Source organism: Physeter macrocephalus, chromosome 20 (genome assembly GCF_002837175.3).
Source record: "Physeter macrocephalus isolate SW-GA chromosome 20, ASM283717v5, whole genome shotgun sequence".
Taxonomy (NCBI): Eukaryota; Metazoa; Chordata; class Mammalia; order Artiodactyla; family Physeteridae; genus Physeter; species Physeter macrocephalus.
In genome coordinates, this window is record NC_041233.1 from 20653793 (window position 1) to 20674713 (window position 20921).

General features: G+C 42.7%; 3 protein-coding genes, 1 non-coding gene and 1 pseudogene across 4 annotated transcripts in view; all 5 read right to left on the reverse strand.

Moving 5' to 3' along the window:
* Positions 1-141: 141 nt before the first annotated feature.
* The window catches only part of PBLD (phenazine biosynthesis like protein domain containing), a 44059-nt gene continuing 23279 nt past the window's right edge, over positions 142-20921 (reverse strand). Inside the window, exons 3-10 of the mRNA XM_028480916.2 lie at positions 12215-12314; positions 11735-11833; positions 8703-8812; positions 8461-8490; positions 5671-5759; positions 5255-5433; positions 3131-3193; positions 142-1495 (exon numbers count right to left, since the gene is read on the reverse strand). Of these exons, the coding sequence (XP_028336717.1) occupies positions 1383-1495; positions 3131-3193; positions 5255-5433; positions 5671-5759; positions 8461-8490; positions 8703-8812; positions 11735-11833; positions 12215-12314 (783 nt within the window). The 3' untranslated portion in view covers positions 142-1382. The remainder of the gene's footprint in view (positions 1496-3130; positions 3194-5254; positions 5434-5670; positions 5760-8460; positions 8491-8702; positions 8813-11734; positions 11834-12214; positions 12315-20921) is intronic.
* LOC102989418 (60S ribosomal protein L10-like) lies at positions 15853-16262 on the reverse strand. The gene has a single exon (XM_024132045.2). The coding sequence runs from the start codon at positions 16220-16222 to the stop codon at positions 15920-15922; it is 303 nt and encodes a 100-aa protein (XP_023987813.2). The 5' UTR covers positions 16223-16262; the 3' UTR covers positions 15853-15919.
* Positions 16280-16383, reverse strand: LOC112067118 (uncharacterized; annotated as a pseudogene).
* On the reverse strand, positions 16339-16842 carry LOC129391635 (60S ribosomal protein L10-like). Its single transcript, XM_055080955.1, has one exon. The coding sequence runs from the start codon at positions 16647-16649 to the stop codon at positions 16347-16349; it is 303 nt and encodes a 100-aa protein (XP_054936930.1). The 5' UTR covers positions 16650-16842; the 3' UTR covers positions 16339-16346.
* Positions 16707-16841, reverse strand: LOC112067117 (small nucleolar RNA SNORA70). The gene has a single exon (XR_002893090.1). It is a non-coding gene; the product is annotated as a small nucleolar RNA SNORA70 (small nucleolar RNA).

The following is a 20921-nucleotide window of genomic DNA, read 5'->3' on the forward strand; positions in this document are numbered from 1 at the left end:
CGTGGGATCCTCCCAGACCGGGGCACGAACCCGTGTCCCCTGCATTGACAGGCAGACTCTCAACCACTGCGCCACCAGGGAAGCCCACTTACAGTATTATTTATCTATCCTTGTGTTTACATGCTATCTCTTCAACTGGATTGTAGGTTTAATAATTACTTTCTTTTATTTCTCTCAGCCCCCATAGAAGCTAACTACTTTCAAGATGTAGAAACTCTAGACAAAACCCAGACATGCCATGTGCATTCATCTCTGAAGCCTTGCTCATGCCCCAGTCTTTCGAAGCCCTGTCCTTCAACACTCCCCAGACTATGCCATAGCATTCAGTGTCTGCCATATGTAGACCCTAATCACAGACCAGTGCAAGTGCTCATTATCTTTTCATGAAAGGATGAGCCTCGTTTTCCCAGTTAGAGTCCCTTGAGAGCTCTATAAGCGTCCCCTCTAATCTCCTTTGCAGCCTGGCCCCCAGCTCTCCACCCCACCAGCTTCTAGCCCGGTGTCTTATACACAGGAGACAGCAAATTGCTTTTTACCAACCACATCAGATTGCTGAGCAGTAGATATGACACATGGGCTGGGAATTCAGATCCCAGCTGGGCACCTAACTTGCAGAATACATGGGAGCCACAGCAAGGGGAATTCCCACCCCAAAAAGAACTTGGAAAGAGGCAAGATATTACTTTTCATGTTTAATTTACTACCACTCTATCACACATACATTTTTAAAAATTTCTGGGCTTTTTAGTTATTTAGTTACATGTCCTGATTTTTAGTTATTAAACATGAGTGTGTTCCAATGAAGAAAATAACTTTTTAGGTACATTAAAATTACTCCAATCTTACCCTCCACACGTGAACTCTTTTCACTTTACTATCTTCATGATCCATCTTTGTCCATATAAATTCGTATTCTCCACAGACACAGCATAACATTGCTAACAGTTTATACTCTACTGTGATTTTGTTTCTTGGTATTGTATCATGAAATTTTTTTTATATTTCCTCATAGTTATTGGGTCTTTTCAATGGGTGCAAAATAGTCTATCTGGTACTCACAGCTAAGTTTAAATGGTTTGATCTTACTCCTCATAAATTTGTTCCTCATTTTGTGATTGGTGCTCATAATCAAAGGTGACAACATTATTCTTCGTTATTGGTTACTTACATTTCAAATATACTCACAGGTAGAGCCAAAACTCCATTAGTTAATTAGTCAGGAAGCATTATTAAATTTCCATTAATATGTCTTTGTTGTTCTATGTCTAAGGTGAGGATTAAGTAGACTACTATGCAAACTTTATTCAAAGCAGCCCCTTACATTTCTTTCTACGCAGAAAATACTCAGTAAGTCAAGATTGCAGCATCGCGCACAAGCGCGTCTAGGCCGTCAGCGTGCCCTCTAAAACGAGAGCAGCACTTCCCTTGATGTCAACTCGTCCATCAGGACGCAGGGAAATCTTCAATTCTCCTCCCCGGCTGGAACACTGAAAGGCTAAAGAAAACATAAAACGAGTCACAAATTAAGATCATCTTCACCCTTTTTAATTAACAGGATATAGTGAGAGACCACGTATTACAAGCTCTAGAATCCTCCCAGGTCAGTTTAAAGAACACATTCCTTCAAACAAACAAAAAACAAAATAAATGAACAAACCAAACACAAATACATAGACACAGAGAACAGAGGGTGGTTGCCAGAGGCGAAGGGTCAGGGAGGGGTGGGGAGATCAAAATGGGTGAAGGGGATCAACTGTACGGTGAGAGATGGAAAATAAATTTTTGGTGGTGAGCACGTCGTAGGGGATATAGAAGCAGGAATACAATGCTAATAAACAAGCAAGCTAACAAAAACAGAATAAATGAACAAACAAAAACAAACATGTAGATACAGAGAACAGTAGTGGTTACTGGAGTGGGAGGAGCAGGGGGAAGATGAAATGGGTAAAGGGGATCAACTGTACGGTGAGAGATGGAAAATAAATTTTTGGTGGTGAGCACGTCGTAGGGGATATAGAAGCAGGAATACAATGTACATGTGACACTTATATAATGTTATAAATCAATGTTACCTTAATAAAAATCAATTAATCTTAAAAATTTTTTTAAACAGAATGCATTCCTTCATCTGTGCATGGTATTGCCCAGCCCACCCCACTCTGCTGAGGACTGAGAGACCACAGATGCAATTTGATCCACAAAATACACAGCTCTACAGCTTCGCTTCCTGAGCCACTTCCTCTATTACTTCCTCTAATGGCCCAGACATACCCCGCCCATAGCATCCTCCCTGGCTCTGTCTAGGAGAAGGCAAGCACATGTGAAAAGACAGAGGCTAGGACTAAAAGTCTAAGAAGATAAAGAGGGGTGCTCCTGGCCCTTCTGAAAAGGCCCCACCTTCCGAGGTCTGAATAGGACAAAGGGAGTTCTTTACTCATTGTGGTTAGCAAGCAACCACACTTGTCAGGCAACCATGAGGCACAGCCTCAGGCTTCCTAAGTTTAGGGGAGTAATTAGGCTCACCAAAGAAAGAGAACAGCCACTCTGCTATTCCCAAATCAGGGTCACAGAGACTTAAACATCCCACTAAGTAAGAACCTCCATCCTTTAAAGTCAAACTACTATTTGATTGTGTAGCCTGTACCACATACAGACTACTAGCCACGTAGTACTAGCTGTGTAAATTCCACTGGCTGCCATTTATTTTCTCTGCCTCAGGCAATATGTAAATCACTAGGAGACTTGGTTCCAAAGCAGTTTGTCTGATTTAATCTCATAACTAGCAATGGCAGTAAGGAACCTTGGTAATCATCTAGTCTCCACTTGTCACATTATAAATAACCTTTCTGGGCCAAAGTTATACAGCTAGTTAACTTTATTCAACAAACATTTATTGAGTATTTACTGTATTAGAAGTGTGTTCTTGTGTTGGGAGAGACAGAGGTGGAAGATGTTTGGGGTGGAGGATGTTTTGAGTAGAAGGTTCAGGGGGAAGGAATTCGAAACCTCTTGTTTTCACGTGGGTGATAGTTAACATTTTATTACATCTTCAAGTGGATAGTACATATGAGAAGAAATACTAGCTTCAAGTTAAGCAAATTTTTTAAAATTTGAAAAAGAGCTGTCCTACCGTGCATGGCTTTCTTCCCCAGTTGCTGGGACCAGTAGCTGCTGAGAACTGTATGTGCAGACCCTTAAAAGAAGTGAAAAGTTATGGTACAATCCCAAAGAAAACAGGGGCAACTCTGTGCTAAGTTCATAAACAATCAACTATCCAGTTTGACTAAACCTTAGATGACTTAGTCATTACGTTGGCCGTGGCCACAGCCAAGTGTGGAATTAAGGATAGGAAGACATAGAATCTACGGATAACTCCTCCAAACGATGTATCCGCTGTGTCTTATACTTTCTGAAGGCTGAATTAAACTGTAGGTTTTAATTCTTGTCTTGTCTACCAGTTCATTGTCAGCCCATGGTAGAATCAAGGTATTCACATAAATGTGTCTACATCTTTCAAGAGAAAAATATCTCCTTCCTCTTAGGACACACATGAAAGAAAAGGTGAGAACTCTGACAAAAGGCTATATTTCCCACCAAGTCAGCATTCACAGGTTTTCGGTGCCAGAAGAACTTTCTTTTAGTGAGGTATTTTTTCATATGATTGTGCACTAGGTTTAGATCAGAGAATAGATATTACAACGAAGAAACAAAATGTAAAGTAATAACTGACAGAAAAGTCTTTGGGAGAAAAAAGGATGGTTTGGAAAAGGTCTCTCCTTCAGGAAAACTTACTAATGTTATGGGAGGTCCACATAGGGTGCCCAAGCATCCCAGTATGCCTGAGACTGTCCTGGTTTTAGCACTGAAGATACTGTATGCTGCGAAGCCCCTCAGTCTCAAGCAAACTGAAATGGTTGGTCATCGCTGCCCTTCCCACTCTAGAAAAGCATTATTACAGGGGGAAAAACTTGCCCTGTGTGGTAATTAAAATCTTTGGGAAGCAGCTGTGCAAGTGTAAGTCCACTCAGAACTTCTTTTCTACTGGGGAGGGTTGAGTTGGACCAACAGTTGCTGGGCATTTTCCTGAGTCTTTAAAAGTGCTTGCTTGCTGAGCTTTGAATTTCACATATTTTGTTCCTCAGAGTAACTAAGTCAAGGCTCTGAAACCATCCCAGCCCCTGCCATGACCAGAACAGGAGGCTCACAGTCTCTGCTCAGCCTCTTTTTACCCTGGCCACTATCCCATCCACCAGCCTCCTCCATCCAGCATCCCCCCTTTTGCAGCTCAGCCCATTCTTCTCAAGGAGGATGAAAGTAAGAGGCTTCACATTTTTGCCCATCTTTGATTTCATCCCTCTGCTTCTGTCTGGTAGAAGATCCTGAATACCCAGGTTCCTGAACCCATCCCACCCACTTTGTGGGCAGGTCAGGGAAATGAGGAGGGGAGGAAAAAACAAAATCACCATGCCTGTCCCAATTTCCCACCAGCAGTCCAGGGCTTGACCCTTCAAAAACCAAATCTTATCTAGATCAATGATCATGCAGGCTGGTCACTGAAAAGGAAAAAAGGCTTTGGGAATGTAGTGGACATTGGCCACTGGATTTTGCAAATGGCAGCTCTAGAAGTGTTGGCTCAGGGAGCCAGTTTTGTTGTTATTATTAAAATACCTAATAGATATTGGGCACTTACCATGTGCCAGGCACTGTGTCGAGCACTTAACATGCGTTGTGTTTACATTACATATTTTATAGCCAGGGAACAAAAGCTTTAAAAAGTTAAGTCAGGGACTTCCCCGGTGGTCCAGTGGTTCAGACTTCGCCTTCCAGTGCAGGGGGTGTGGGTTCAATCCCCGGTCGAGGAGCTAAGATCCTACAGGCCTTGCGGCCAAAAAAAAATACCTCCAAAACATAAAAATCGAAGCAATATTGTAACAAATTCAATAAAGACTTTTAAAAAAATGGTCCACATCAAAAAAAATCTAAAAAAAAAAGTCATTTGCCCAAGGTCAACGGCTAGGAAGCTAGGATGCAAACCCAGGCTGTCTGGCACTAGTTTAACCCTGCTATACTGCCTCCTTAACTCTGTGTTTTTCCCATGAAACTTCAGTGAAGGGATGGGGGAGGGGGAGGTAGGTAAAAAAGGCAGCTCAAAAACCAAACAACCTGAAAGGTCATGTGGAGGGCACATAAACAGCTACTTGCTATCCTCCTCCCTCTCCACTGTTTAGCCCTCTTCAGGACTCAGTCAAATTACCTGTTACAGGGTCTTCAGCCACACCAAACCATGGAGTGAAATATCTGGAGTAAAAGTCAAACGCTTGAGTCTGCCCATCAGGCTCTCCCTTGATGGTGAGAATGAGTCCTTTCACCTTCCCCGTGTTTTCCACTTGCGGCAGATTCTGTGTGTTCACTTTCAGGCTCTCCAGAAATGACCTTGTTCATAAACGGGATGGATCAGGACAAAGCCATTCAATAGACTACCCACTACCCACACTCTGTAAAGAAGGCCAGGATGCAGCTTGCCAAATGGCTCACCAGGAGGGGAACAAAACTCTCTGGCTGTGTAAATCATGGTTTGATGGAACATGGCACAGCCAGATCAAGTCAGAGCTATAAATCTGGGTGCTCAGCCATCCCCAGGGTGCTGACAAAGCCAAAAATCTTGTTTACCTGTTATAAGTATCACTGAGCCGGACCAGGAGCTTTCGGGTATCTGGGGAATAGCGGATGTCCTGAACCAGTGTGTCACCTATGGCAGTCTATGGAGACAGACCAAAACCTCCTCAGGAATTTATGAATTTGACCCATGTTTGGAGAGCAACCTCTCATGAGCGTCTGCTCTGTGCCAGGCACACCCAACATCTCCAATCCCAGGAGTTTCAGGTCAGTTTTGGGACTCAAGGCATTGCTCAAGAAGGTCAGTTTCCTGGCAGCCAGAGACCTTGATGAGGGTTGAGTTCACCCTCTGAGTTTAGCCAAAGATAGGCATTGTTCACACATGTTACTACATGCCTCAACACACAGCTCCTTCAAGTGGGTATTTTCCCCACAGATAAGAAGATTCAGAGAGGCCCAAGGTCACACACACACACACACACACACCCCTTGACCCAGGTCTGAGGGGCCCTGGAGTCAAAGCTCTGAATTACTACTGTCTACTACCTGCAGAGGTGGGAGCTTCATGCCTGCCTCTTGGAGTTGTTGTGAGGATTAAATGAAATAATATATAGAGTTCCTGCAGCAGTAACTAGAAGCTTCCACATGGGAAGGACTCAGGCCCAGCAGTCTGACTGGAAGTGGGGACTAGGGCACTTGTCTCAATGCTGCTCTGCTTGGCAAGCTCACTGTTCTCACGTAGACTGTATGCTACAGATCACGAACGTAGCAACATTTTCTAGAGATACCTTGATTCACCCTCTACTGGGCTGCACATAGCCTCGCTCATATCTAAGGCACTGTATGTTTGTCTTGTCTTTGCTGGCTTGGAGTGCTGAGGGAGATTATGAGAGGACAAAAGCCCCTCCGAGTCGTCCTGTGGCACCACCACCAGCTGCCGGCAGAACAGACAAGAGTTACATGGTAGTTGTCTGGTTGTCACTAGGTGGCTTCAGGTTCTCTAAACTTCTTTAGGGACTGAGGTGTTCTAAGTCCTATGGCCAAGACTCCCTCTGCCGTGGGTGATGCCTGGAATGCCTGCCTCTGTGACCACTGCTGACCAACGTCCCCCCGCTAGAAATGGGAACTCCTACAGCCCGATCCCATACGCTCTCCGGGGCCTCTCAGTCCCTCTGAAGGGCCATCCAGCCCTTCTCTGCATGGATTCTTATGTCAATTTGAAAGTTTAATTCTCAGCTGAGAATCTTATTGCTAGTTTCTAGGAACACAAAATGACAATACTCACAATAAATAACCCTTCATCATCCTCATTTTACAAATGCCGACCCTGGGGCTTAGAGAGATCAGGTTAAGCTCTTTCTACCATGAACAAGGTCTACCACTGTGAATATTTTCCATTTTCTTGCCAATATGTTTAAAGTAGTTCATTTATGAATTTGGCTTGTCTCCCAAAACTCAAGCCATAGGTAGAGCTGAGTGTAAAATCAGAATCCATGATACTTGCTTATACTCTGAAAACTTAAAGCAAAACACTAAAGAGATTATAAATGCTGAGTTGAAAATTCACTGAGAAATACCATTATATGCCATTTTACAGAATCTTTTTTTTCTCATGGCTGCCCTTGGCCTGGTCCTGACCTGGGCCCTTCCTGCTCTACAAACTAAGCACCTGGCCATCCAGGGCTGCTCTGGCCTTCTGGAATCTCTGGCGACAACTGTAGTGCCTGCTGCACTGGGTGGCGGTGAGAATTAAATGAGATAATACATTAAAACACTTAGTGCGTGGCACTGCACAGGGGAGACTCTCAGAAAGGTTCATTGTCATCATCACCATCATCATCATCAAGCCCCATCTCCACACAGACCCCTTGAGGAGGCCAGTCTATGTATCTTGTCTTCTCTATCGAGGTTTCCATGCTTTCCTGCTCTCTTCCATCAAAGCACAGCCCTGTCATCTCAAGCGTATTCTCCACTAAAGACATCAGGACACCGACAGCTGCCAGGCAGTTTCCACTCTTTTCTTTCACTCTCAGCCTGCCACACGATAGTCTCCCCTCCCCCACCTTTCCATGGAGGCTAATCGGATAATGAAGAGTCAGGGAAAACTGGTCAACCTTCTCACTAAATAGATTCAATATTATTATTTTTTTCTTTTTTTTTTCTGGCTGTGTTGGGTCTTTGTTGGGGCACAAGGGCTTCTCTTTAGTTGTGGCACACGAGCTTCTCTCTAGTTGTGGCGTGTGGGTTTTCTCTTTCTAGTTGTGGCTCTCGGGGTCTGTAGTTTGCGCACAACGGCTCTATCGGTGAGGCACACGGGCTCTGTCGGTGAGGCGCACGGGCTTAGTTGCCCCGAGGCATGTGGGATCTTTGTTCCCTAACCAGGGATCAAACACCCATCCCCTGCATTGTAAGGTGGATTCTTTACCATTGGACCACCAGGGAAGTCCCTAGATTCAATATTAAAATTCAAATATCTGGGCTTCCCTGGTGGCGCAGTGGTTGAGAGTCCGCCTGCCGATGCAGGGGACACGGGTTCATGCCCCGGTCCGGGAGGACCCCGCATGCAGCGGAGCGGCTGGGCCCGCGAGCCATGGCTGCTGAGCCTGCGCATCCGGAGCCTGTGTTCCACAACGGGAGAGGCCACAGCAGTGAGAGCCCCGCGTACCACAAGAAAGAAAAAAAAATTCAAATCTCAAATGCACAGTGCAGTATTCAACCAAGCTTAGAATGGAACACTTGTACTGGAAGAAGGCCTAGCTGTTGAGAACAAATAGTACCGAATCTTTGTTCAAACGATAACAGATGATCATGTAACACGGCTCAGGTTTGATTCTTTTCACCAACCTTTATCAATTCCTCCACTTCATGGAAGTCCTAGATTGGGAAAAAAGACAAAACTACTGTAAAACAGGAAAGCTGTCAGTTTACGGCAATAATTAAAAAGAGCTGGGAATTCCCTGGCAGTCCAGTGTTTAGGACTCCATGCTCTCACTGCCGAGGGCCTGGTTCAATCCCTGGTCGGGGACCTAACATCCCATAAGCCGTGCAGGGCGGCCAAAAGAAAAAAAAGATTAAAAAGATCTGACCTGGGGATGGGCTGGATAAAGAGGCAGGTCCAGGACGATACCATCCTCTTCTCTTCTGGCCTTTAGTTCCCCACTCAGAGTGACAAAGGTTAGGGTGCTATTCATGTTTTCTGGCCAAAAAAAGAATTCTATTTTGTCAACCAGAAAACTTTTTGAAAGGAATCAAGAAATAGTAAAATAAACATTGTTATATAGTTGCATGTCTGTTTTTTTGTTTGTTTTGTTTTTTGTGTGTGTGGTACGCAGGCCTCTCACTGTTGTGGCCTCTCCCGTTGCGGAGCACAGGCTCCAGACGCACAGGTTCAGTGGCCATGGCTCACGGGCCCAGCCGCTCCGCGGCATATGGGATCTTCCTGGACCAGGGCACAAACCCGTATCCCCTGCATCGGCAGGCGGATTCTCAACCACTGCGCCACCAGGGAAGCCCTGCATGTCTGTTTTGATAACTGTTATGTAGTCTTAGATTCTCTGGCAGTGTTGTCCTTTCCAGTAAAGGGGTCCCAGGTTTGGGTTACTGGGGTCCTAAGTGGAGAAAACTCTCAATGGATTCTAACCTGAGAACCAAGAACATAACTGATTGGACTTGACATCATGCTGTGCCCTTGAAAAAATTATTTAATCTCCTTAAACCTCAATTTCCTCAATAATAAAATGGGGTAATAATTAAAACTATACTAATTTCATTTTACCAATAAATTGGGGGTAATAATTAAACATAGCTCATAGGGATGGTATAATGTTTTCTAATGCAGATTTTTAACTATCCCCCTATAATACTATAGAGTTATAAACTCTACTAGTTTAAGATAAGCCAAAGGGATGACAAATAGAACATACAGGTTATGTACAACAGTCTGAGATGAACAAATCAAGCTTACCATAAACAAACCAAACAATACTAAAATCTTGATTTAAAGATTAGATCACCAAACCTGATATAATATCCCTTCATGTTACTGATACAACTTGGGCCACTTATCTCAGTGTGGGTAACATTTTTAGTGAAAACAAAGATTTATGACTTAATTCTTTTCTCTTCCCTAATATTTCTGTAATACTTAACCATATCTCAAAGGTGAGGAAATTCAGCATTGCTGATTAACTTTCACAGAATAAAATTTACATTCTGAAACCCAAAGTTTAATTCTCATTATAATTGGTGTAAGACATCATTATTTACAAAGCATTTTCTCATCGAACCTTAGGCCCATCCTGTGGAGGACTATCAGGCCTTTCTTTGGTGCTACCACTTTGCAGTTCAACTTCTCCCTGTGTTCAATTCTGCTTTCTTTACTCCCTTAACAATACTGATCTCAAGAACACTGCCCCCAATTCTTCTGGCATGCCAGTGTGTCTCAGTCTGCTTTCTGGGCAAACTTGACCTATTAACACCTTCCCTTATCATCCCTATCTAAGTTACACCCCCAGAGAACTTTTTCCAACACCCTACTCCCCACAGTTACCCCTCTGTCATATCATCCTGTTTATTTCCTTATTTAACTTTCTGTTTGTTGTCTACACTTATTCATGGCTGCTTCCATCTCCACTTTTAGGACATTTCCAGGCATCTCTCTGCCCCATTCCCACAAAGCCCTGATCTTTATCTATTATACTAAGTGTAGCTGAGATGGAAACAGGTAGGATTAAGGTGCTGCATCCTCTCTTCACAGGGTAAATGTATACAGCTGGGGCTCATTAATATTTAAAATTCAGAGTAGGGCTTCCCTGGTGGCGCAGTGGTTGAGAGTCCGCCTGGCGATGCAGGAGACACGGGGTCGTGCCCCGGTCTGGGAAGATCCCACATGCTGCACAGCAGCTGGGCCCATGAGCCATGGCCGCTGAGCCTGCGCGTCCGGAGCCTGTGCTCCGCAACGGGAGAGGCCACGGCAGTGAGAGGCCTGCATAACGCAAAAAAAAAAAAAAAAAAAATTCAGAGTAAAAAAGCTCTTATTGTGAAATGTATTTCAATGTGGGTGGGGACATATTCGGGGCAAAGTTATGTCCTTTTGGTTCCCCAATATCATATCATGTTAGACAACTATTCTGCCTTGAAAGCTCTGCTCTTGTGTTTGTCACAGAGACCAGAGAGCTCCTATTTAGAAGAAAATGGCATTCCAGGAAACAATGACCATGGCTTTCCAACATGCATGGCACATTCTCTGAAAGATCAAAGTGTTATAGAAGCTTGCTGTTTTTGTTTCTGCATAATAACTCACATGAAATAAACTTTGCAATGTCTTTATACCAGTCACTTTGGTTCACAGGAAAGAATGTGTGAGAGTTTTTAAAAATATTTGCTATTTGCTAAATGGTAAGTTCATAAAAGAAAATCACGTTACTTATTTTGTGAAACAGAACAGCTGCAGAAGCCAAGGTAGCGTGGCCACAGAGAGGAACCTCACTCACTGGTGTAAACCACCTTAATCCAAAGCAGGAACCTTCAGAGGAGAAAAAACCAAAGAGAGACAAGATCATTCCCATACAAGGGGGTCGTAAACTTTTCATTTTCTTATTCTTTTCTAAATATTTCATTAGCATGATTCATCACTGAAACATATTGCAAAAGGAGGAGCAAAGTCTAGGCAAGCCTCCTAGGGCCCCCCATTGCTAGATCTGGAGCTGAAACACTCAAATTCACCAACATCTGCTCCCCCAGATGAAATGAAAACCAGATTAGAAGCTCCCCCTCTCCCTCCTATCTGCATGCAAATAGTAAATGGACATTTCCCTTAACTATCATTCCCCCACTGGAAAAGCAGCTTCTTGTACCATTCAGGAATGGTTAAAAAAAAAAAAAAAAAAAAAAAAAAGCGTATTTACTTTGTGTAAAGTTGTCAGTTGGGTGTAGTTTTTGGATAAAAGCAGTTTCAGAGGAAGCTTGCTGTTTTTGTTTCTGCATAATAACTCACATGAAATAAACTTTGCAATGTCTTTATACCAGTCACTTTGGTTCACAGGAAAGAATGTGTGAGAGTTTTTAAAAATATTTGCTATTTGCTAAATGGTAAGTTCATAAAAGAAAATCACGTTACTTATTTTGTGAAACAGAACAGCTGCAGAAGCCAAGGTAGCGTGGCCACAGAGAGGAACCTCACTCACTGGTGTAAACCACCTTAATCCAAAGCAGGAACCTTCAGAGGAGAAAAAACCAAAGAGAGACAAGATCATTCCCATACAAGGGGGTCGTAAACTTTTCATTTTCTTATTCTTTTCTAAATATTTCATTAGCATGATTCATCACTGAAACATATTGCAAAAGGAGGAGCAAAGTCTAGGCAAGCCTCCTAGGGCCCCCCATTGCTAGATCTGGAGCTGAAACACTCAAATTCACCAACATCTGCTCCCCCAGATGAAATGAAAACCAGATTAGAAGCTCCCCCTCTCCCTCCTATCTGCATGCAAATAGTAAATGGACATTTCCCTTAACTATCATTCCCCCACTGGAAAAGCAGCTTCTTGTACCATTCAGGAATGGTTAAAAAAAAAAAAAAAAAAAAAAAAAGCGTATTTACTTTGTGTAAAGTTGTCAGTTGGGTGTAGTTTTTGGATAAAAGCAGTTTCAGAGAGATTCATTTCCTTTGCAATTTTTTGATGCATGTCTTCATCCAATTTCTAAATTAGAAACAAAAGGTTATTGAGACTCCAGAAACAAAAATCTTACTTCCTTGGACAGCAACTGCCACTAGTAAATAACAGTTTATTAATATTAAAAGTTATATGCCTAAAAGGAAATAATCACCAAGGAATTCAAGGCACTTTTATAAAGATGGTTTGTCAGAAATCCATGCATGCAACCATGTGAAGAGCTGTGGAGGTTAAAAGCTAGAACAGATTCTGAAAACCTACCAGCCTGGGCTATCCTTTGTCAGATTATTATCTAGTCTATCTGAGAGCATGTGTTCTCTTCTAAAAATAATTTCTGCAAATGGAAACTCTACAATCTCTCTTTCCTGTTGGATGAAGAGATGTTAGGTGCCCACTCTGAGCAGGCTGGACCACTCTGCCCCCATTTATGCACAGTTCACTCTCTTTCATGAGTCAGGCCTCAGGCCAGAGGTCACCTCCTCCAGAAAGCCTTCCAGACTGCTCTGTCTCTTCCCCAGTGCTTAGACCACCTGAAATTACTTGCTATGTCCTTTTTTTTTTTTTTTTTTTTGCGGTACACGGGCCTCTCACTGTTGTGACCTCTCCCGTTGCGGAGCACAGGCTCCGGACGCGCAGGCTCAGCGGCCATGGTCACGGGCCCAGCCGCTCCGCGGCATGTGGGATCTTCCCTGACCGGGGCACAAACCCACGTCCCCTGCATCGGCAGGCGGACTCCCAACCACTGCGCCACCAGGGAAGCCCGCTATGTCCTTTTAATGTCTCTTCCCCCAACCTCTGACTCTGGCTCTATGAGACCACCAACTTTGCTACTTTGCTTTGTCCGGGTTTAGAACAATGCTTTTATTCATCCTGGGATGGAAGGAGGTCAATAAATATTTGCTAAGAGAATAATTATCCAGTTAACCTTCATTTTAAAAACTCTCAATATAGATATTTTTATCCACTTACACATAAACAAATTAAACACAGAAAGTTTGTGTAATACCCTAAGAACACAGTACACCTAATAAATGGTAGAGTGATTAAGAATGTGGGCTTTGCAAATGGTAAGAACCAGTGAATCTAGAGGAAAAGTATATAGATGTTCATTCTTGAAATTTTTCTTAAGTTTTTTAATTTTTCAAAATAAAACAATTTTTTTAAAGTGGGCTTTGGAAACAGACATAATTGGCTTTGTATCCTGGGTTAGCTCCTAGAAACAGTGCAAGAGTGGGCAAGTCATTTCACCTCCTGAAGCCTCAGCTTCTATGCCTTTAAAGTGGGAATAATGGTACTTAGGTCGAAGGGTTATTGTGAAGACACATACATACATATACATGCATACACACACATACACACATTCCTCTTAACTCAAGGGAAAAAAATGGGCTGAAGCATGAATTTTCTTTTTGAGAATGAAAAGCAATTTTTTAATCAACAAAATGATCACTACTTAGATTCTGAATTCTAAAGAAATCTCAAGACATTAACTATACTCCAATAAAAATTTATTAAAAAAAAAGAAATCTCAAGACAAATGCATTTTTGCTTTGGCAAAACTTACTATTCTTGAGCTCCTGAAACCCAGAAATAAGAATTATACTTTATTCTAATAAATTCATAATTCACTTATCTGAGTTATGCAAGTTAAACACCCTTGTCTTTTAGTTGATTCAAATTCTTTTGAAACACTTTCCATATACTCATATAACATTACAGATATGTTTACCTATTAAAGTTTCTATATTGAAAAAAAGGCATAAAACAGCAGCTGTGAAAAATCAGTCATGATTTTAAAAATATCAGCTGATGTAAAAATCCTAACAGGAGACTTACTAAGCTTTTCTTAAAGGAGCTCTGTATTAAAAATCTGTAGAGGCTCTGTAGTCCTACAGAAAGAGAAATCACGTAAGAAATACTTATTTTCTGAAAAAAATAACACAATGGGTTTTTCTGTTTGTTTTTTACTTAACGTTTTTCTTTCAAAAGATTTAATCCAATAATGCATATAAAGTGCTCATCACAGTGCCTGATGCATAGTAAGTACCTGATAAACGTTACCTTTTTGAGTGGTTCAAAGCCAGTGCTTTAACCTGCTACACTGCACTGCCTCCCCATAACAAGGAAATTATTATTATCCCTTTAACAGGCTGCAGGCAAGAAAACCAATGTCTATCAGATAAAATGGACTCCTGCAAGCAGAATCAATCACTGAGTGCCATGCTAGGCCACCAGCATCAGCACCATTCCCAAGGGAATGTGTTAGAAATGGAGAGTCTCAGGCCCTGCCCCAGACCTTCTGGATCAGAAACTCCATCTTAACCAGAAACCAGGTGATCCGTGAGCACATTAAAGCCTGGGGAGCCCTGGTGAATAAGGTATGGTCCTGTGGTCAAGGGCCTGAGCCTCTCAGTTGAGGAGTCAAGATAGATACAGAAAACAGCAATGGGTTTTGACATTAAGCACTCTAGGACTTTAAAGGTGAGGACTTTATGTGGACCTAGAAAAAGGGAAGATTTTGGTGAGTTGAACAGGAAAATGTGGGCAAAAAGCTTTGTACTGGGGACGCTTCTTGGGCAAATCACTTGACGTCACTTCTTTCTCCTTCTGTTAAATCTTTGACACTCTAGGATTCTGTAAGCTAAGGTAAGGAGAATTAGGATGGTAGGAATGAAGTGGAATGAGCACATGTCACACCTCTGGGCACCTGTGGGCCTGAGGAGTGAGAAGTCCCACCTGAGTAGAGGATGGGGTTGGGTGCTGCTGAGGCCAGCAAGGCAACAATGCTCAGAAGTGAACTCAAGCGCTTCGCAGTGGCCTGTTGAAGGTTCTCCATGGAAACTGGCCCACCTGCCCGTGCATATAACACCTGAGAGAAACTCAGAGCCATTTAATTCCCCAGGGCTGAGTCTGCAGTCACAGGCCTCAAAGGTGATTGAAGGGTTGATGAAGAAAAGCCTGGATTTCCCTCCTTGACTGCAGGAACCTGCAGGGCCTGCCAGTCCTTCCTGTATCTGATCTGGCCAAACTCCCTATCCTTGTCCTTCCTTTCTTTGCCTATTGCTTCCCTTGATCTTTAGGACCAGAGTCTCTAAAAGTATTAAAGCATTTCACTTTGTAGCCAAGCTCACCATCTACTGGTAATAGATTCCTTTGCAAATGGGCTTTTTTGCACATCAGCTAAAACACACACTTCACTGACCATCAACTCTTTCATCTTCTCTGCTTTGGTATATTTCACCAATTACAATTTGAATTTCTATAAGTGCAATTTCTGCCCCAGAACACTGAAAATGCACCTGCTATTTGCCTGAGGGGCCAGAGACAATGTAGAAAGTATGATAGTAGCAGCCCTCAATGTGCACCACATGTGGCTGAATTTCTACACTGGAACCAAAGATCAAAATAATGGTGAATCATGACAAGATCAATATTGCTTCAACTTAGAGAGCTTTAGGAAAAGAAGAATGAGACTACATTCATTCAAAATACTGAATTTTGGTTCCAGTAATATTTCCATTTTACACTACAAGCTTATTTTTATTATTTATTTATTTATTTTTTTTTTGACAGGGACAAGAAAGTAGGGTTTATTGGTGGGCATGGGTAGGAAGGGGGCAGCGCCAAGGCTCTCACGAGTGCAGGGCCCGCCATTTGTCCAGGGGGCCATGATTAGGGATGTACTTGACCCCACAGCCATCTGGGATGAGCCACTTTTCTGCCACCATGTTTTCAAATTCATCTGCAATAAACTTAGTAAATCCCCACTTCTTGGAGATGTGGATCTTCTGGCGGCCTGGGAACTTGAACTTGGCCCTGCGGAGGGCCTCAATCACATGCTCCTTGTTCTGCAGCTTGGTGCGGATGGACATTATGACCTGGCCAATGTGGACCCTGGCCACTGTGTCCTGGGGCTTTCCAAAGGCACCACGCATACCTGTCTGGAGCCTAGATTGGGGACAGCATGCCAGTCATTAATGTCCACTGGAAAGGGCTGTCTCCAAGGTCCCTTAGGGCAACCCACACAGGCAACAGGCTGCATACACAGCGCCAAGGCTCTCACGAGTGCAGGGCCCGCCATTTGTCCAGGGGGCCATGATTAGGGATGTACTTGACCCCACAGCCATCTGGGATGAGCCACTTTTCTGCCACCATGTTTTCAAATTCATCTGCAATAAACTTAGTAAATCCCCACTTCTTGGAGATGTGGATCTTCTGGCGGCCTGGGAACTTGAACTTGGCCCTGCGGAGGGCCTCAATCACATGCTCCTTGTTCTGCAGCTTGGTGCGGATGGACATTATGACCTGGCCAATGTGGACCCTGGCCACTGTGCCCTGGGGCTTTCCAAAGGCACCACGCATACCTGTCTGGAGCCTAGATTGGGGACAGCATGCCAGTCATTAATGTCCACTGGAAAGGGCTGTCTCCAAGGTCCCTTAGGGCAACCCACACAGGCAACAGGCTGCATACACTACCGAGGAGGCTGCTGTTTGCAGCCGCTGCGCACCGGGCCCCCATGGGGAAAAAAGCACAGTCGGCTTAACTGGCTGCAAATACAAGCTTATTTTTAAATGTAACACATAATAGTTTCAAACCAAATGGATAACTGTTAGTTCTCTTGCTTTAATATCCATTTCCTTTTGCCAATTTCACATGAGTCAAGCTTCCAGCAGCAAAATTAGAGCCATGTTTGTTTTTCTGCCTTCCAATGTACTACATTGGGACACTGAAATTCCATCACTATATGGCCCGCGAAAGATTAATGATCAGAAAATCAGATACTCCCACCTTGTGGCAGTTTAGAAATATGACAGCCTAAACAGGACACTCCTGCTCCGTTCATTTGTCCCTCTGCTTTCCTTCCAGCAACGGAAAAGCACTTGGATGTAGAAAGTTCTAAATCACCTAGGAATGGGAGATTCCTTTCGAGGCACTTGGATTTCCAATTGTAAAGTTATGTCCACACAATGCAGCACTCAAACTCCAGGCCATCTTCAGTTGCTTCTAATGGATCTTATGGATGCTTAGTCTCTCCAGCTCCATCACAGAACCCAAAGCACATACTCACTTTGCATACCCTGTCCACCCCACCCTACCAATGAGAACAAAAGATGAATAATTGTTGGCTAACTAGAACTCTTAGAAGGAGATTTTGCCATAATATCACTGATTATAATATTTTCACTTTCACTCAACAGATATCTATTTAGTGCCTCCCATGTGCTAGGCCTTGTGCTGGAACAAGTCAGAATAGATTAAGATCTCATGGAATGTACAGTAGTGAGAGAGACAGGCATTGAATGAATTACAACAAGAGTGATTTATCAACTGGGAAGGGGTGCCGTGGGAGCACATAAAAAGGGAAGACATCTAGTCTAGTATTGAGTACAGTGGGTTAAAAGCATGGGCCCTGCAGTCAGGCAGACCTGGGGTGGGATTCTGAAGTCAGCCATTTAATCTTCTTCTGCCGTTTTCTCATCTGTAAAATGGGGATAATAATAATAAGACCTACTCATAGAGTGGTTGTGAGAGTGAAATGAAATAATATATGAAAAGAAATTAGCACAGTATGTATCTGGCTGAACTTGCCTGAAGTCACTGCCCTCAAAGCTGAGAGTTATGTTCTAGAAGCCAGTGAGGATACTTGGGAAGCAGAAATTCCCACATTAACATTTCCTCTTCCTTTGCGTTGCTCTCTTCCTTCAAATACTTGCTAAAGGAAAACACTTCAATGTCCTAGAAAAATCTTCTCTGCACTTTGCATCATTTTTCTGGGCATAAAAATGAGATATGAGGTTGTAACCCTCTAGAAACCCCAGGAGCCTCTGACCCACTGTGGTCACACTGAGCCAGTGATCCTCTCTCTAAGGAAGGGCAGCAAGTTTGGAAATGGCCACTGCACATGAGTTAAAGCATGGATTGAACACAGCATTGCTATATACCTGTTTTTCTTTAAATATATAACCCACCAAGCTGTAAAAGGGGCTTTGGGTCATCCCTAAATTTAACCAGAAAAACCAGAACAGCAAGTACTTTAGGAACTAAAACTAAGCATTCCTCTTTAAAAGTGTGAAGCCAGGGACTTCTCTGGCAGTCCAGTGGTTAAGAGGTCACCTTCCAAAGCAGGGGGTGTGGGTTCAATCCCTGGTTGGGGAGCTAAGATTCCCACATGCCTCAGGGCCCCAAAAACCAAAACAAAACAGAAGCAATATTGTAACAGACTCAATAAAAACTTTAAAAAAAAAGTGTGAAGCCTATCTTCCTTGCTGTCACTGGAAATGATTAGTAGTGTTTGAAAGAATAGAAACACACATATATGAATATTACATTTGATCCTAGCACAGTGTCCAGCTTATGGTAGACAGCCAGTAAAGGCCAGTTGAATCGGGATAAATAAATATACTGGGCACACAAGTTGTTTTTATGGATAATTTAAACAGGAAAACTCCAGAATAAGCCTCTCTTTAGAGAAGGTATCTTCTGAAACAATGGTTTTCAACTGGGGGTGATTTTTGATGGTCATGTCTGGGGGAGAAGGAGAGACTACTGTCATCTAGTGGGTCAGAGCCCAGGATCTGCCCAACATTTTACAATGCACATGACGGCCTCACACAATAAAGAACTTTCCAGTCCAAAATAACACTGCTATTGAGAAGCCCTGCCCTAAAAACACACAAACACATACATACACATACATACACACAACATTTTACAATGCACATGACGGCCTCACACAATAAAGAACTTTCCAGTCCAAAATAACACTGCTATTGAGAAGCCCTGCCCTAAAAACACACAAACACATACATACACACACACACACACACACACACACACACACACACACACACACACACACAAAACGACAACAAAAACAAAAACCTTAAGGCTTTGTTAGAATATGAAGGAGAATAAATATGGCTCCCTACCTCTGTTGATATGTTATTTTCACTAAACAGTAAAGTTGGTTCACAGAAAAATAAACAAAGTACCACCTTTTTCACTACCACAGCCCTCTGACCTATTCCAATAGTTGGTCGGGAGTTCCTATAGTTTTTATACCGCTGTAATTGTAATGTATCTATTTCACTTTTTAAAATATTGTTTCTATACATTTTCCATGTCTCTACATCATTTTTATTGTAAAATTGTCAGGCATTTGAGAAAACCATCGATTTTTTTTTAATTAAAAATTTTTTTTTCAAATATCTGTTTCATGTTCCATTTAGCCCTTAATCTGTTTTTGCTTTCACCTAATGTACAGTGTTATAAGTTCCTCATGTGAAAATTTTTAAAATGGACTTGTCTAGAAAGGAAAACAAAACTTTAGAATATTCTAGAAGCTCTGGGAATGTTGTTACCCAGAATTTTTTCCTTTCCTTCCAGCAGTCTCTTATCAAGTATTCAAAAAGCTCAAAGTACAATTACCTAGTCTTTAGTCTGTCCACCAAGTTTTTCTACAGTTAGTCTCATCTCAGTCAAATTTTAAATAATTTTAAACAAAACAAAATGAAAAAGAATATTCCTTTGCAGCCCTGCACTTAAAATCTGAAGCATTTTCTCCCCAGTAAAAATCCAGTGTTGGGCTTCCCTGGTGGCGCAGTGGTTGAGAGTCCGCCTGCCGATGCAGGGGACATGGGTTCATGCCCCAGTCTGGGAAGATCCCACATGCCGCGGAGTGGCTAGGCCTGTGAGCCATGGCCACTGAGCCTGCGCTTCCGGAGCCTGTGCTCCGCAACGGGAGAGGCCACAACAGTGAGAGGCCCGCATACCGCAAAAAAAAAAAAAAAAAAAATCCAGTTTTGTTCCATGCTCTGCATCCCCATGGGACCTGGCATGAGTCCCCATGGTACCTGGTAACTGGTCTTTCAGCCTTTGTGGTAACTATGGGATAATGATCAGGTTTAAAAGTATATTTCCCCTGCTAGACTCTGAGCACCTCAAGGACAGACAAACTTACTGATCTCTATACCTCCCGTCCCTACCCTGGAGCCTGGCTCACAGTAGATGTCAACAAATATTTGTAGACTATGTAATGACAGACTGAACACCTACTGAGTTGTGGTCAGCATTATAAGGTTTAGCACTTATCTGTCTATGATATTTTCCTGAGTTCACTTGTGTTCTCTCTAGGTGTTTCAGGTGTCCACTATCTCCAGCCATGTGTAAAAGAATCCAAGGGTGGAAACAACAGTTTATACTTCCATTTTAATTTTTATTGATTACGCATTGGGGAAAGTGCTAAATTAGCCTCCAGGAGAGGATTCTTGTGCCCACAGAATAGAAATAGAAAATTCTTGTGCCCACAGGATAGAAAACTAGCAAACTAGTATTTAGATACCTATTCAGTTGTCCCTGACAGGCCACCAAATTAGCCTGGTCTCCCAGGTCTAAGGCACAGAAGTGAATTGAGAGACTCTTCAGAAAGTGTCCCCAGACAGATCACAGACTTCATCTTCTTTTTCTTCCTTCCTTCAGTACTAAAGCATATTGCTTTTAACTATGCTAAGTTTTTTGTCTAAATTTTTATTTCCTAGCTTTTCCAAATACATAAATAACATGCAAAATATATTTTAATGGAGAGATAGAGAGGGGAGAGAGAGATCTTAAGTCTGGAGTTTAGTGACTGTACT

Coding starts and splice junctions, on each gene's coding strand:
- LOC129391635 (XM_055080955.1), bottom strand. CDS start 16,649: ATGCGTGGTGCCTTTGGAAAGCCCCAGGGCACAGTGGCCAGGGTCCAC.
- LOC102989418 (XM_024132045.2), bottom strand. CDS start 16,222: ATGCGTGGTGCCTTTGGAAAGCCCCAGGACACAGTGGCCAGGGTCCAC.